This window comes from Sus scrofa, chromosome 8 (assembly GCF_000003025.6).
Source record: "Sus scrofa isolate TJ Tabasco breed Duroc chromosome 8, Sscrofa11.1, whole genome shotgun sequence".
Taxonomy (NCBI): Eukaryota; Metazoa; Chordata; class Mammalia; order Artiodactyla; family Suidae; genus Sus; species Sus scrofa.
Window position 1 is genome coordinate 101,794,300 of NC_010450.4, and position 18,417 is coordinate 101,812,716.

The 18,417-nt window shown below is 34.5% G+C and overlaps 1 protein-coding gene across 19 annotated transcripts in view; it reads right to left on the minus strand.

Annotated features, from left to right (window-relative positions):
• The window catches only part of KIAA1109 (KIAA1109 ortholog), a 200,129-nt gene that overhangs the window by 57,216 nt on the left and 124,496 nt on the right, over positions 1-18,417 (minus strand). For all 19 annotated transcript variants that reach the window (XR_002346813.1, XR_002346814.1, XM_021101630.1 and 16 more), the window contains 4 exons: positions 15,994-16,200; positions 14,047-14,285; positions 8,684-8,928; positions 3,994-4,099 (listed from right to left, as the gene is read on the minus strand). Coding sequence is in view for 17 of the 19 variants with exons in the window: in XM_021101630.1 (XP_020957289.1) it covers positions 3,994-4,099; positions 8,684-8,928; positions 14,047-14,285; positions 15,994-16,200 (797 nt within the window). In the remaining 2 variants the exon portion in view is untranslated. The remainder of the gene's footprint in view (positions 1-3,993; positions 4,100-8,683; positions 8,929-14,046; positions 14,286-15,993; positions 16,201-18,417) is intronic.

The following is an 18,417-nucleotide window of genomic DNA, read 5'->3' on the forward strand; positions in this document are numbered from 1 at the left end:
AATCTAGATATAGCCCTTAAATTTCTCACAAAAATTAACTCATAACGGATCACAAGGCCAAATTTAAAACACAACACTAAAAGGCATATTTGGGGGTGCTATTCTGTACCCCTTCACAAGCTTCAATGAAGCTCAATGAAGTCAGGCATGTTGCCAAATTATGTGTCCTGGATATGACTCACTAGGTCATCTTTTCCTTTACATAAAAATTACGTCAGAAAAAAAGAAATCAGCTATTCAAAAAAAAATAAATAAAAATAAAAACCAAAAACCCCTAAAACCAGAAAAATCATACAACATAGTAGAAAACCTAAATCATTTTTGGTATAACAATGACTATTTAGATGCAACACCAAAGGCACGATCCATGAAAGAACTGATAAGATAGACTTTATTAAAATAAACTTGTGCTCTGAGAAAGACAGTGTCAAGAGAATAAGAAGACAAGCCATGACTGTGAGAAAATGTTTCCAAAAGATAAATCTGATAAAGGGCTATTACCCAAAAAACACAAAGAGCTCAAACTCAACAATAATATACAACCTGACTAAAAAATGGGCTAGAGATTTTAACCTCACCAAAGAAGATATACAGATCATAAATAAGCACATGAAAAGATGCTTCACATCATGTCATTAGGGAAATGCAAATTAAAGCAACAATAAGATACCACTACACACCCATCAAATGTAAATTTAGCACAGTGACAACACCAAATTATGGGAGGATGTCGAACAACAAGAACTCTCATTGATTTCTAGGTGGAAATGGAAAGTGGTATAGCCACTTTGGAAGACAGTTTGGCAGTTTCCTAAAAACTGTCTAAAACTAAACATACTTTTGCCATACGATCCAGCAATCATGCTTCTTGGTAGTTACCAAAAGGAGATGAAAACTTATGTCTACATAGAAACCTGCATATGGATGTTTATAGCAGCTTAACTCATAATGGCCAAAACTTGGAAGCAACCAAGGGAGGGATGAAGAGGCAGAGCACATAGGACTTTTAGAGCAGTGGACCTACTTTGTAGGATACTGTAATGGTGGATACATGTCATTATACATTTGTCCATAGCCACAGAAGGTATGACACCAAGAGAGAACCCAAATGTAAACTATGGACTCTGGATTATAAAGATGTGTCAATGTAGGTTCATCAGTTGTTAACAAGTGTGCCACTCTGACGGAGGATGTTGATAAGGGGAGGGAGTGCTATACCTGACTGAAGGCGGGGCTATCTGGGGAATCTCTTTACCTCTCAATTTTGCCATGAACCTAAAACTGCTCTAAAAAATAAAGTCTATTTTTTTTAAAAGCCTATTTTGTTTATCTATCACTACCCAGAAAATCATTTATACTCAGAAAAAAAATTAATTTAAAAGAAGAGCTCTTACATGTAAGGATAACCTGACCCCCTTGCTGTACAGTGGGAAAATTAAAAAAAAAAAAAAAAAAAAAAAAAAAGAAGAGCTCTGCCTCTCACAAATGTATTATACAATGCTTTTATAGAAATATCAGAGACATGACTAGTCACATTAACGCCACAGTTTTCACCTTGTTGGGAATTAAAAATATACCTGGTTCAATTGTAAGAAGGTATTCTCATTATATTTATATCTCCCTATATATTCATGGCTGTACATTACTTGAAAATAGATCTCTTCTCTTTACTATGTAAGTGCTTACCTACATCTTTCTGAAACCCAAGAAATCTATGGGCAATAAGATTATAAGAATTGATTCTTCAAAAAAGAATATTCCTAACAAACTTGATGAACATGAGAATACCTATGCAACAGAAAATGTTCTAAAGCTAAATTTAACATAAAGGATAAGCATGAGGGAAAAGATTAAGAAATAAATAAGGAAAATTATCATGAAGTTTATGGGAGAGTAGGGAAATAAGACAGAGATTAGAATACAAAGAAATCTGGCTACAAGGATTCAAAGTATTTCCTCTGCAAAATATGTTCTATTCTCTAGTTTTGAAAATATAAAGAAACCTATGTGGCTCCATGAGGCCCTGGGCCAGCTGGATGATAAAGTGACTTTGACTTGACTTCTGCTATTTCTCCAGGGTTCACGCTGTATTCTTCACGGTGATTAGCTAGTCTTCCTGGTTGGAACATTAACTTCCAGTTTTCTTTTTTCAGTTCATTATTCATAGACCGAGGGATATACTTTACTTCCAACTTCTAACAGAATGTAATTCAAAGGTTAAGAAAAGCCTTTCTCTTTCATCAAACCCACTTTAAGGACAGTTTACAGTACCAGACTATTACTAGGGACTTTATAATCCCCAGTTTTTTACCAAAAGAGATATGAGATTCATTAATGGAAGTCTACTTGTTTTTTAATTAAACATATTCAGCAATAGCAGTCTTAAAAATACACTTTAAAACTCAGAAAAATTTACCAATTTGAAATATTCTTAACTTTCATATTATAGACAATGTTCTAATGCAATTTTAACAAGGTAAATGGACCATTAAAACTTCTGTACGGTCCCCAACTAGAGACAACTTCAGTGGCAGAAAGGGCTCCTGCTATATATTCACCTCTTCCTTAACGGTTTGTATTCAACCATTTCCAGAAAAATTCTAAGACTACCAACTGACCTGATTTTTACACTTAACCTGTATATAATAGCTCTGCCAGGCCTCTTCAATGTGATCATTAGGTAGCTTCCTCAGATATAACCAGAACCAACCCATTAGAACCAGGAAAATCTCTTGCTCACACAGTTGCTACATAATCCAATTCCCTATCCCAATAGTTCTATCCTTTAGGGCCTTATCAAACACTGGTCCATAAGCCCTGTCTCAATCTTCTCTACTTCTCCTTTCTTGCCAAATGAGACTTCACTTAAGAGGTTTTTTTTTTTTTTTTTTTTTTTTTTTTTTTTTTGGTTTTTTTTTGTCTTTTTGCTATTTCTTGGGCCGCTCTCGCGGCATATGGAGGTTCCCAGGCTAGGGGTCCAATCGGAGCTGTAGCCACCGGCCTACGCCAGAGCCACAGCAATGCGGGATCCGAGCCGCATCTGCAACCTACACCACAGCTCACGGCAATGCCGGATCGTTAACCCACTGAGCAAGGGCAGGGATCGAACCCGCAACCTCATGGTTCCTAGTCGGATTTGTTAACCACTGCGCCACGATGGGAACTCCCACTTAAGAGGTTTTGAATATGACTTCCTCTGGGAAGCCTTTTCGAATTCCTTCGATTAGGTTAATTCCTCCTTTGACACAGACACAGCAACCCTCTTCTTGTCATTCAGAGAATTCATCACAATGATAATTGAATACCTACTTACTCAATAAATATGCTACATGAATTAATTTACAAATGAACTAATTTACCCATTAACATGGAGGAATCTCCTCTGATGACAATTTATATATGAAGCTTAAGTATTATTTCAACATGATTATACATATACAGAAATATTCAATCTTAAGAATTGTTACACAGTCAACTTGTTTTCCACTCTACTCTTAATGAATTATATTGTGAATTAAAAATCAATTAAATATTTTTTAAATAAAATGCCTATTTCCTGTTAAAGTGTAAAATGGTGAGTTAAGAATCTCACTTGTAATCTACTCTTGAGGAATAGCAGAAATATAAAAAGGGTTGCTATCAACAATTTACCACGTAGCCAGTACACAGTCACTATCTGGCACATACTGAAATCAAAATCTTAATATTGGTTGAAATTTTGTTGCAAATGAGTAAGATTAGTTTAACAAACAAACACTAAGCTTTTGGGGGAGTAAGGGAAAGCAAATGGAGCTTTGTTTAGTTTATAAATTATAAGTCCATATATTATACATGACAAAAGTAATAAGCAAAAGAATTTGTAGGTGAGACAGCCAGAAAAGGAGTTACTCAAAGTACCTAAATAAAATACTCATACATTGATACATTGTCATATACCAATGAGAATAAAAACCTGCTGTATGTTTTGTAGTATAAGGAACCAGCTCATCTTACCAGAAACTTTTTGTATTACTTCGTTAACTTCCTTCATGAACACTTTCTGTACAAACACCAAATGGTTTAGAAGATCAGTTGTAAGATTATGTTCAAAGGAACCAACCTGCCAAACAAAAACAGAATATAAGATTAACACTACGAATTATATTAATTTTCAATACATCTCACATAAATCATCCCAAATTCTGAAGAAAAACAATTATCTATACACTATTTGAAATTAATATGCTAAATAAGGGTTAAAAAGATTCAGATTCAGGAGTTCCCGTCGTGGCGCAGTGGTTAACGAATCCGACTAGGAACCATGAGGTTGTGGGTTCGATCCCTGCCCTTGCTCAGTGGGTTAACGATCCGGCGTTGCCGTGAGTGGTGTAGGTTGCAGACGTGGCTCGGATCCCGCGTTGCTGTGGCTCTGGCATAGGCCGGTGGCTGCAGCTCCGATTCAGCCCCTAGCCTGGGAACCTCCATATGCCGCAGGAGCGGCCCAAGAAATAGCAAAAAAAGACAAAAAAAAAAAAAAAATTCAGATTCCCCAATTGCCTTGATATTATTATGAGCCATTCCCCCATTTTTTAATAATAGTAGCCAATAAAGTATGAGAAATCTTTGAAAATGAATAAAAATTATACTTTATGTAATCTGTTAATTTTAAAACTGTAATTTATGTAATTATTTTTTTAATGACTACTGTTGGAGTGTTAGATCCATGGACCAGTATAAGTGAAAGTAAATGTATTTACTCATTCAAATATTTATTGACCATGTACTCTGTGTATTGCATTTGGTGCTAAGGATACAACTGTGAATAAAAACAACAAAATTATGCTCCAATGAAGCTTACATTTGAGTGAATTAGCAAATCAGATATATTCACTTAGGTTTACTATAATACATGTCACAGGATTAGCATAAAGTCTAAAATTTCTGGCAAGAATTAGTTAATACTATAAGACACTGATGAAAAAAATCAAAGATGACACAAAGATATGAAAAGATATACCATGATCTTAGACTGAAAGAATCAATATTGTCAAAATGACTATACTACCTAAGGCAAAAATCTACAGATTCAATGCAATCCCTATCATTGCCAATGGCATTTTTCACAGGACTAGAAAAAAATATTTTAAAATTTGTATGGAAACACAAAACACCCTGAATAGGCAAAGCAATATTGAAAAAGAACAGAACTGGAGGAATCAAGCTCCCTGACTTCAGACTATACTACAAAGCTACAGTCATCAAAACAGTGTGGTAGTCACAAAAAAAAACACAAATATACATCTGTGGAAAGGATAGAAAGCAAAGAAATAAACCCAAGCACCTATGGTCAACTAATCTATGACAAAGGAGGCAAGAACATACAGTGGAGTAAAGACAGTGTCTTCAATAGTGGTACTGGGAAAACTTGACAGCTACATGTGAAATAATAAAATTAGAACATTCTCTAACACCATACACAAAAATAAACTCAAAATGGATTAAAGACCTAAACATAAGGACAGATACTATAAAACCTGTAGAGGAAAGCATAGGCAGAACACTCTGTGACATAAATCGCAGCAATATCTTGTTTGATCTACCTCCTAGAATAATGACAATAAAAACAAAAATAATCCAATAGGACCTAATTAAACTCAAAAGCTTTTGCACAGCAAAGAAATGAAAAGACCACCCACCTAATGGGAGAAAATCTTTGCAAAATTATGCAACTGACAAGGGCCTAATCTCCAAAATATATAAACAACTCATACAACTCAACAACAAAAAACAAATGAGCAACTAAAAAATAGGCAGAAGAGCTAAACAGACATTTCTCCAAAGAAGACATACAGAGATCCAATAGGTACATGAAAAGATGCTCAGTGTCACTAATTATTAGAGAAATACAAATCAAAACTACTATGAGGTATCACCTCACACTGGTCAGAATGGCCATTATTAATAAATCTATGAATAACAAATGCTGGAGAGGGTATGGAGAAAAGGGTACTCTCCTTCACAGTTGATGGGAATGTAAACTGGTACAATCACTATAGAAAACAGTATGGAGGTACCTCAGAAAACTAAATATAGAACTACCATATGACCCAGCAATCCCCCTCCTGGGCATATATCCAGACAAAACTATACAAAAAGATAATGCACCGCTATGTTCATAGCAACACTAGTCACAATAGCCAAGACATGGAAACCACCTAAATGTCCATCTATAGATGAATGGATTAAGAAGATGTAATACATATATACAAATGGAATACTACTCAGCCATAAAAAGAACAAAATAATGCCATTTGCAGCAACATGGATGCAACTAGAAATTCTCATACTAAGTCAAGTAAGTCAGAAAGAAAAAGACAAATGCCTTATGATATCACTTATATGTGGAATCTTAAATATAGTACAAATTAACCTATCTACAAAACAGAAACAGACTCAGGGACATAGAGAGCAGACTTGTGACTGCCAAGGGGGAGAAGAGAGGGAGTGGAATGGATGGGAGTTTGGCATTAGTAGATACAAACTATTGCATTTAGAATGGATAAGCAATGGATATCCAGTTTCTTGGGATAGAGCTTGATGGAAGATAGTATGATGAAAAGAATGTATATATGACTGGGTCACTATGCTGTACAGTAGAAATTGGCATAATACCATAAGTCAATTATACTTTAATAAAAAAAGAATTAGTTAATAAACAGAATAAAAAGCAGGCCCTAATTTTACAGTAATGATGAGTAAGGCAAATGCTTCAACATTTGTCACTTTGATAGAATTCATATTTTGATTAAAAAATTAAGAGCAAAACAGATGTGGCAGTCTTAAGTGAGAAGTCACATAAAGTCTAAGTTGCATTGGGAACTTTTATTTTGTATAGAGTAGTACCAAATGGGCAAAGATGATTTTCACATGCATCTATTTCAGACAACAGTAAAATGGGAAACGCTGAAAGAGAAACAACTTTAGATACTTCCTAGTGTTTGTCATTTATTGCATTCTTAGTAAATTTGGCATAGTTCTATCCCAATTACAAACTTTGTACCTTTATAATACCTAATATTAGTAAGGAATGATGCAATATATTGCACTAGATTTATTTTTTGTCAAATGAAACATTAATAATAGTATTGCTAAGGAGTTCCCATCATGGCTCAGCAGAAATGAATCTGACTAGCATTCCATGAAGACGCAGGTTGGAGCCTGGGCCTCGCTCAGTGGCTTACAGATCTGGCATTGCTGCGAGCTGTGGTGTAGGTCACAGACAAAGCTCAGATATGGCATTGCTGTGGCTGTGGTATAGGCCAGTGGCTAATTTGACCACTAGCCTGGGAACCTCCATATGCCATGGGTGCGGCCCTAAAAAGATAAAAAAAAAAAAAAAAAAAAAAAAAAAAAATTGTATTGCTAAACTAGAATCTGGAACACTTGTTTTTCAGAGCAGAAAAGCACAAATGAAATATGCTTTATAATCTATCTTTCAGTAAATAAATATTTGACTGCTAGAATCTTGAACACTATTTTCTTTTTTTTTTCCTTGGCTGTGGCCACAATATGCAGAAATTTCCAGGCCAGGGATCGAACTCAAGTTCCAGCAATAACTATGCTGGATCCTGAATTGCTAGGCCACCAGGAAACTTCATGTACACTATTCTTTTGTACACACCTGTTTTTCACATTCTGAAATCCCAAGTTCTAAGGCAAGCAGAGTCCAAAGAAGGTAAATCAGACTTAAATATGTCCTATGTAGCTATAATATTTCTGGAAAGAAGCCAAAGAGCATTCTTACAGATGCTTCAGATTCTAGGCAATAAAACTTTTAAATCAAATAATTGGCAAAATTATTTTTGGTAAGATTGCTATTGTTCCTGACACAATGACAACTTAAGCTGAGGGACAGCAGAGTGTATGACCCGGGCATCTCTCATTTGATAGTTAAGAGAATTAGAGAAAATTGCTTAATGTCTCCAAATTTGATTTTCTACTATATCAAATTGGATAATAACAAATGACCTGTTTACCACAAATCAAGTGAAAAATACATCCAAATGCTTTTTAAACTTATGATAGTTGTACAGAGATAAAACAAACAAACAAAAAAAAAAAGATGCAATCAGGTATGCTGGCTTTCAATTTCCCTTAGTAAAGAAATTAGTTTGTGAATCTGATTGTAATTATTTTCTCTCTCTGTCTGACCCTTATACTGTTGATATGTAGCCAGAAGAATCCTGTAACCTCTCTAAAGGCTCAGTTTCTTTATTTATAAAATGAGACTATATCTGCCTCAAAGGACTGATTTAAGGGCTGTACAAGTCAATGTATATGAAGCACTTGAAAAATGTCATATAGTATTAGCTTTTTAACAGTCAAATGAATCATGAAAATATTGCAGAGATGGATGGGAACCCAAACCTAATGTAAGCAATACAAATTCAAAGACGACTAAAGGAGAAATAGCAATTGATTACAAAAAAAAAAAAAAAAAAGATGACTAAAGGAAAAAAAGCCTGCTAAAACACAACTATAAGGAGATAAGACACACAAACACACCAGATTCAGTACAAAATTCTGTAGGAATAAATGATTCAATGATTTGTCTTAAAAATTTGGATCACTATATATTTTGATACACTAAAAGCTTGAAGACTCCTAAATTATAAAGACCAAGAAAATTAAAAAGTGAACTTACTTCTGCCACACAACGTAGATAATTTCCCTGTAAATAGTACCCTTGTTTAGAAGGTAGTTCATCTATACTCCATACTTGATCTGAATAACTGTCGTGCTCTTCCATTATGTATTTCCCTGACATAGTCACAGGGGGAAGGTTAAGACTGGCAGAAGGAGGAATGGTTGACATATCTGTGGCAGAAACTTTTGAGGTAAAACGCAATCTGTGATTTGGCAGCTCAAATGTAAACCTGGTCTGTGCACCTGTAAGAAATAAGAAAAATGACTGTTGTTATTCAGGTACTCATTCAACTCATTTCATTCCTTAATTTGTTCAATAAATGGTGTCTATGACAAATGTGTGCATTTTCTAAAACCTATGCTGAAAGATATGAAAAGGATATTTTAAATTGGCTTATAAAATGTTTCCTATCTTTAAATAAATGGTTACCAAAAAGACCCAGTCAGTACTATAAAACCAGCAAATATCATTTATTAAGCCTAGTAGGTGCCCAGCATTGTGTTAGGTGCTAGAGAAATGCCTGCAAAAGCTTTTTTTTTTAAATTTTAGTGAGGTATAGTTGACTTATAATGTTTTATTAGCTTCAGGTTTATAGCAAAGTGAATCAGTTATATATATACATATATCCAACAAATGTTCTCTTTATTTCACAGAATGTAAAGAAAGAAATCACTCTTATTAGAAAAGACTTAAAATAAGAGAAATTAGTTAAGTGCACAAAACAAAACCATACACACACAAAACCTAATCCGCAGAGTGGTTATTTTTCTTTTTTTTTTTTGGCTGCGCCCGTGGCATGCAGAAGTTCCCAGGCCAGGGATCAAACCTGAGCCACAGCAGTGACCATGCTGGATCCATAACTTGCTAAGCCACCAGGGAACTCTCACATAATGTTTTATTCACAGAGAACAGTCAGCAGTTGACAACTTGCCTCCTGGTCCCAATTCAGTATGGAAGGAAGCAGTGAAATTGTCAAATCGAATAAATTATACTCACTGAAAACATTCATCAAGTATAAAATTATATAAACATATGTATCTTTGATCTTAACAATAATTAAGGTGAGTAGGACCATATTTCAAATAAGAATATGGTATGTTTTTTGGTTTACTGATGAGTCTAAACTCTTAAATGGACAATTTGGCATGTAGCAGTTTAAACAATTATAAATGAATAACCTGTACTATTATTCAGGTCACATTTCTCCAACTCCTTATGAGGGCTTTAAGGAGTGGCAGATACCTTGTTAAAATTATGATCTATTACTGACTATTACATATACTCTCTAATATATATGTGCATATTCCTTTCTAACCAACAAAATATACTGACACTGTTCTGTATGTAACTAATTCTCTCCACTCAAACATCATTAAATAGCTTAAATAGCTTATTTTGCCTACACTCATAATTTATTATACATTCCTGGTATTCTCGATTGTATCAGAAATAATTCTTTTTTCAAAATACTAATTAAAAGTTATCTCCTATATGTCACACTCACTATATTCACTCACTACACAATAATATTCATACTGGAATGAGTTATTCATAAACAGAAAAATGCTCTCCAACTTGTGCAATTGTGAAAGGCCAGAAAGGTCACAACTGCTCTGATCTCTTACTCAGCATTCCTGCCAGGCACTCACAGACCATGGCTTACTGGCTGCAAGGAGTGTGGACCATCTACCACAGTAGCTACCACTACTAATATCACCAACATCACCGAATAAAATCACAAGACTAAAGTAGTCCTAGGCTTCAGGTCATCCTTATCACTTGTGCAACCATTATTTTACTACTGTAGTCCCTTTCCTTCATTTCAAGAAGAATTATGGGTTGTTATTTGTCTGAACATTTGACAGTATGTTTTCTTTGCCTCTAAATCTTTATATCCTCCTAGTTCTAAAACTGCCATTTTGACTTTTGCTTTGCTGCTTCTGTTGACTCTTGTACTTCATGGATGCCCTGAATAAATGGCCAAGGTGAGTCTAACTTATTGTTAGTCCAATACTTGAAGGGCCAACACTTCTGACTCTGCTATATATGGAAACTCACTTTAAAGTTCTTTTGTTTCTGTTAACAAAAAGATCTAGATGTCCAAAAAAATCCCTCTCAATTAAAAAAACCTAAAATGTGAGGAAGCAGGAATAATACACATATGTATATAAATACTTACATGTATGTATGTATGTACTCACATATATGTGCACATAAGTGATTTTTAAAATTGTTAATAGAATAAAAGAGAAAAATATTTTAATTTCAACAAATGCAGAAAAAAGTATCCAATAATAAGTATTTAACAATTATTCATAGAAACTCTTAGCACACAAGGAATAAATTTTCTTAAACTGATAAATAACCCAGCATAAATCTACAGCAAACATCATATTCACTGGTGAAATATTAATTCCCTTAAAAAATGTAAATAAGACAAGGGTGCCCACAATACCCCTTTTACTGAACATTGTAGTAGAGGTGCAATAAGATAAGAAAAATAAGTAAAAAGGTATAAGACTCCAAAGGAAGAAACAAAAATCTTCTTTGCACATCTTATTAGCAATAAAAAAATAGTTTAATATGGTTGCTAGTATAAAATTAATATAAAAGGATCAACCACATTTGCTTGCACATACCACCACTAGTTTAAGACGTCATTTTACAAAATACACCATTTGTAAGAACAGAAACAGAAAGTACTTAGGTACCTAAGTAAATAAATATATCCTGCACAGATACACAAAAGCTTTAGGTTGAAGAACTTTAAATTTTGTAGCAAAACACTGAAAATGACCTACAGAAACAGAGAAATAGATATATTCAGGAATAAGAAGGTTAAATTCTGTATCAATTCTCAATATCAATTGATATTTTCAATTCTCTAAGTAAATACACAGATTCAACTAAATTGCTATAAAAATCAAAAAAGGTTTTTTTCAGGGAGCTTGGCAAACTGATTCTAAAATGTGTATGAAGATAGTTCACTTATGGAGCAGAGGGTTAAGGGTTGGTGCTGTCACTGCAACAGCTCAGGCCACTTCTGTGGGTGGGTTCCATTCCTTGCCTGGGAACTTTCACATGCCGTGGGTGCAGTGTAAATAAATAAATAAATAAAATGTATACAAAGGAGCAAAAACCCAAAAGTACCCAGGACAACTTAAAAAAGGAAAATTCAGGCATCAAAACAGGCTACTGAGGCATAACACACATCTCTGAAACAGACTGCCATAAACAGAAACTCTTAACAGATGACAAGTTGGATTATCTATCACCGAAAAAAAGAACAGATTAGTTAGTAAGTAATCGTGAGATAACTGGTTATACATAATCTATACCAAATTAAAGAAAGAAATAATCAATTCCTTACAGATTAGGAATTTAAATATGAAAAGCAAAACTTCAAAATGTTTAACAGAAAATATAGGAAAATATCTTCATGATCCTAAGAGCAGGAGGATTTCTTCAAGACATAAAAATATACAATAAAACAAGAAAATATGGTAAATTCAATTACATTAAAACTAAGAGTATCTGCTGATCAAAAGACCAAAAAGTGAAATAAGCCTCTGACTGGGTGACAATGTATGTTGAACATGTAACTTCAAAAGTATTTATTAATCTACTAAGTATACAGAGAACTCCTATAAACCGAGAAAAATATAAATGACTCAATGGTAAAATGGGCAAAAAACAAACATGAACCATCAACAGCTATTTTACATAAATATATATATCATCATAATCATATTTAAAAATTCAGTTCCATTAAAAATTAGAGAAAGATAAATTAAAACTACAATGAGATATCATCCACCTTTACCAGACAAGCAATAATTTTGAAGTCAGATAATACCAAGTGCTGACAAGGATGTGGAACAGTGGGAGCTCTCATCTAATACTGGTGGAAGAGTAAATGCTGGTGAACTCAACCGAAAAACAGATTTATATTTTCTAGTAAAATTGAAAATGCATTTACTCAACAGTCTAGTTGTATCACTCTAAAGTAAATACCCTTGAGAAACTTTTGCACGTGTGCAAAAAGATGCGTATGAGAACAAATGTAACAGCAAAAAAGTAAAATGAGCCAAAAATCCATCAATAGCAGAATGGATAAATAAATTGTGATATAATCACTTTAAGGACTACTATGTTTCAGTAAAAAATGAATGAATCAAAGAAGTATGAATGAAATTAGATGACTCTCAAAGAAAATGTACAACAAAAAATTTCCAAGCTAAAAAATACACTATGAGACTCCACACGACTAAAGTTTAAAGTAGGCAACAACAAAGTCATTTATGAGTATACACATATGTGGTAAAACTATAAAGAAAAGCAAAGGAATGGGTAACACCAAATTCATGATAATGGTTATTCACCAAGCAGTCACAAAGAATATTATCTGGTAGTGATAAAACTCCTTGAAGAAGCCTTCTAAGTACTGGTAAGGTTTTAAGTTTTTTTGTTTTTGTTTTTTGCTTTTTGGGGCTGCACCTGCGGCATATGGAAGTTCCCAGGCTAGCGGTCTAATCGGAGCTACTGCTGCCAGCCTACACCAGAGCCAGAGCAACGCCAGATCCAAGCTGCATCTGCGACCTACACCACAGCTCACGGCAACGTCAGATCCTTAACCCACTGAGAGAGGCCAGGGATCAAACCGGCAACCTCATGGTTCCTAGTCGGATTTGTTTCCACTGCGCCATAACAAGAAGTCCTTCTTAAGTTTTTTTTTTTTTTTTTTTTTAATAAAAGTATAATTGATTTACAATGTTATGCCAATTTCTGCTATACAGCAAAGTGACCCAGTGTGTGTGTTTTGTGTGTGTATTTTTCTTATATTATCTTTCATCATGGTCTATTCCAAGAGATAGGATATAATTCCTGTGCTACACACACTTCTGTATATTTGCTACATTTCAGATTAAAAATTCAACAGTAAAGTGCTTTTGGAGAGGACATATAAGGATCACAAACTCCTACAAAGGTAGCTAATTTGAAGAAGTCAAATTACCTCTGATTGGAGCTAAATGCACCCAATGGGAAAATAAACCGAGTTACTCAGGCTATCAGAACCTAATAGATGTAGAAATGTATTCAACTTAAGTTTTAAGGTGGTAATGGTCTCAAGAGTAGAATAATTATAAAAAAATCCAGATGAAAGCAGGTCCATGCTGATCATTCAGGGAAGTGTACTGATATTTTCACTTGACTGAAAAATACTATTAATGAAATTTAAAAGTGTTTTGATTAAATTTAAATTTATGTATGAAATCTGTAAAACTGAATCTTTCACTAAAACATTACTAATTTCTCAAACCAGTCATAAATGTTAAGAATGAATTCAAATTCAGTGTTACCTGTCATTCCATGACTTCTCATTCTTCCCATTTTGTATTCTGCTTTCAGAGATGGTAAAAGTGCTGCTCCAATGGCTATGCCATCTAACATGGCACTGAATTTAAGGACAATAGGCTTCTTTTCTAAACCTTCTGGTAGCTGAGGGAATTCATTTGTTTCAATAGGAGTCTGATTAACACTTGTTGGGGTTTTTTCAGAAGGTAGAGGCGTGGCAATATCTTCTTTTACAGGCTGTGGGCTATAAAGCAAGTAAAAAAGTTTAAAAAAGACAATTAGAACAGCTACTAATGAAACAAATTGTATAAAAAATAAAAACTGTATAAAATTGGAATTTTCAGTGAAAAATAGCAAAACTAAAATGAACGGATGTCTTATTCTCAACACGAGACTTTCACAAAATAGCCATTAAAAAATGATGATATAGAAAAATAAAAAAGTAATAACTGTATAATCTGAAATGTTACACTGCCAACACCATTCATATCATTAATATGAAACTGGAATTTAAACTCAGGTTTGTCTGATTCCAAATTCCATGACTTAACCATTATGCACTTTACTATTGGTCATAATACTATTGCCACTACTATTACTACCACTAATAATACCAACACCAAGAAATACAAAAAATTATTTCAGTGCTTACTATGCGCCAGGTATTGTCCTTAGTGTTCTGTGCATTTTATACCATTTATTCATCTCAAAAAACCCTTCGAGTAGTATTATCTCCATTTTACAAATGAGGAAGCATAGCTAGAAAGTGGTGAAATAAGTTTTGAACTCAGTCTGACTCCAGCGTCTGATTTTTTTTTTTTAAAGTACTCCACTCTACTGCCAAAACACTCTAATACAGAAAAATTTCTTAGAGTATTTTGAATTAAGACTCATGTACACATTCTGGATTCCATATTCCATTGACAGGAGAAACATATTTAAATTATTACTACTTAGTCACCCAGACATGAATTGATATTAAATCAGAATTAAAGACCTGGCAGATAGGACACCTGGAAAAATCACTGCTTTAAGACACCATCAAAAGACATATTAATTTCCTATTTCCTTACAGAATAGGAAAAAGGAAACATAGTAAGACAAATTTTTACATTTTACTTATATTTTTATTAGCTATTCATTAGTTATAGCTTTGGAGACCAGGAAGAAAGCCCAGCAAGGCAGACCCAAGAAATAAAGGTTACTATGTAAAGGTACAACTTACTGCCCTTTAAAATATTTATAATATGGGGAGTACCCATTGTGGCTCAGTGGAAATGAATCTGACTAGCAGGTTTAATCTGTGGCCTCGCTCAGTGGGTTAAGGATTGGGTACTGCCATGACCTGTGGGGTTGCATACACGGCTCAGATCTGGCATTGCTGGGGCTGTGGTATACAGTTCCAATTCGACCCCAGCCTGGGAATCTCTATATGCTGCAGTGCAGCCCTAAAAAGACTATGTATACACACACACGTGTGTGTGTGTGTGTGTAAGTATAATACGGCATAATCAAATCCTACTTTGAACCATGTACTAATTTCATATAGAGGACAGCACAAAACCATACATAGGACATAAATGGCCACTACAACTTTTTAAATCTATGCAATCACTAATTTCAATGAGTTCAAAGTAAATAAGTATTGCTAGAGTCCTAGAATCTGTCAGTTTTTTTTTTATTAGTACCTCTTATGATGTCCACTCATCTAATCTAGGATCTCTTTAAGTTCTACTGATGCAATATGAAAGACTGACAATTGTATTTTTAACATAATACTTTTATAATATCCCGTATTATAAATATCCACAATCATGTTTAGTTACCTTTTACTTGCCCCACTATCCATAATGGTCACTTCTTAGAGGTAACCTTTGGTCTTCCTCCAAACTATTGTTAACACAGCAAAGAATGACAGGAAACACTACACAGAATCTAAGTAAACAACTTACGCTGTAGAAGGTTGTCTGATGAGATCTGAGATCTGCTTAGACAGCTGATGAGAACTTCGAACCATCATGCTGTGTAAGGTGGCGGGATGCTGGGGTATGTTGATGCTGATAGCTCCCACTTTGAACACGGCGGCATTGTTAGTCTTCAACCCTCTCTGGGCACTGTAGAGGGCTTGGGACTTGGCAATGCTACATTTCACTACAGTTCTATTAATAGAGAAAGAGGATCATTTAAATACGGCCAAACAAAAAGAGATTTTGAAAAAATATTTTGAGAGCAATACAAATGTCTTTGAATCAATCAATGAAGTGAATGACTTGATTTTTCATGGATTTAAATCATACTAAAGAAACGTTTCCTAAAAATGCTGAAATATATTTTATACTATCTGTACTGAATATTATTCTATTTCTTTAATAAAGAATATACATATACACTTATAGGTAAGAGACACTGACATATTACACATACACAACAGACAAAATTCCATTTTGATTTTTTTTTTCCCATTCAGAGCTCCTCTTTTCTTCAACTTATTTTAGGAATTTGTACAACCACTAAGAAAGTATAGAGAGTGAACATTAAAAGAATAATAAAAAAAAAAACCCACTATACTTCTTAAAATCTAATCAGCCAAAGAAATTAATCTAATAAACATCTAATATGTTAAGAAGTTAGTGTGGAGGAAGAAATTTAACTTGCATTTTTTCATTTTTTATTTTCAGTGAGTGGCAATGAAATGACAGGAATCCAATTATAATGAGTAATTACTACTTAGTTAAAAATTGGTAAGCTTTACTGGCACAGATATAAAGCAGAACTATTGTCTTACTGATTTCTCATTCTTTCTTCCCAATGGCTAGAAGAACAATGCTTTGAACACAGCAGACACACACTGAATTTTGTGAAATGAATGAGCAGAAGAATGACTCAACACTACAACTGTGGAATTCCACTGACAGCACTTGCTAAATCATGTGTGTAAAAGTTGTGATGAAGCAGTCTTGATATACACAGTTTACATCAGTGAACTGCACCACTAAAGGCTTAGACAGTTAAAGGATAGCTTTTAACATAAATGTTATCTTTCGAATGGGCAAAGGATAAGACAATAGATTTAGCAAAGAACACATAATGCAAATTTCAGATTAACTACATGTCAGTTCACATACAATTATCTCTACTTAGGCTATGAAGGATTCAATGAGAATTTATTTACAGTCTCAAGAATCTAAGAAATCATTAATTAGGAGTTCCCATCGTGGCTCAGTGGTTAACAAACCCAACTAGTATTCATGAAGGCACAGGTTCGATCCCTGGCCTTGCTCAGTGGGTTAAGGATCCAGCATTTCTGTGAGCTGTGGTGTGGGTCACAGACGTGGCTCAGATCCCATGTTGCTATGGCTATGGTGTAGGCCAACCCCTAGCCTGGGAACTTCCACATGCCACGGGAAGACAAAAGCCAAAAAAAAAGAAAGAATGAAATAATTAATTATATTTAGCTTCTAGTAAAATAAACCTTGAGAAGTATAACCATGGTTCCATCAGATTATTACCAATTAGAGACAGTGAAATGATTACTCAAGAACTATATTTGCTTTCTTCTACAAAGGGAGCTATTACTCAGAGACTATCATTAATTAGAAAGAGAATAAAGTGATCAATGGAATTGTTCTAGCCAGCAGGTAGATTCTGGATGCTAATTACTGACTTTTGAATCTTAACTATTTAATAAATAAAGCTATCCTTTATCCTCAATGAGATTCCTTTTTAAATTCAATTTCGACACAAGCCAGATCAATCAGATGATGCTAAAATGCAAAGGGCTTTCTACTTGTGAACAGTATCCACCTATTGAATGAAACTAAACATGTGTTTACAAAGAATTTTTGTTATCATGACAGTCAAGAAATGCTACACCAATCACACCATTTTACTTTTATAATCTAGAGAAGTCTACTTAAATGTTCCTTGTGAGGCGTTCCCGTCATGGCTCAGTGGTTAACGAATCCGACTAGGAACCATGAGGTTACGGGTTCGATCCCTGGCCTTGCTCAGTGGCTTAGGGATCCGGAGTTGCTGTGAGCTGAGATGTAGGTTGCAGACACGGCTCGGATCCCCACATTGCTGTGGTTGTGGCGTAGGCCAGTGGCTACAGCTCCGATTGGACCCCTAGCCTGGGAACCTCCATATGCCACAGGAGCAGCCCAAGAAATGGCAAAAAAACCCAAAAAACAAACAAACAAAAATATTCCTTGTGATTATATAAGCACATAAACAACCCTCGATTCCAATAATACACCAAACATCAGAAGAGAAAGCTATGGGGCTAACTGCTCTCCTACTGTGGTATCACAGTGGCAATTTTGATGTTAGGGACTTCAAGGGCTCTCTGCTGCCCAACTCCAGAGGGCATCATTCAC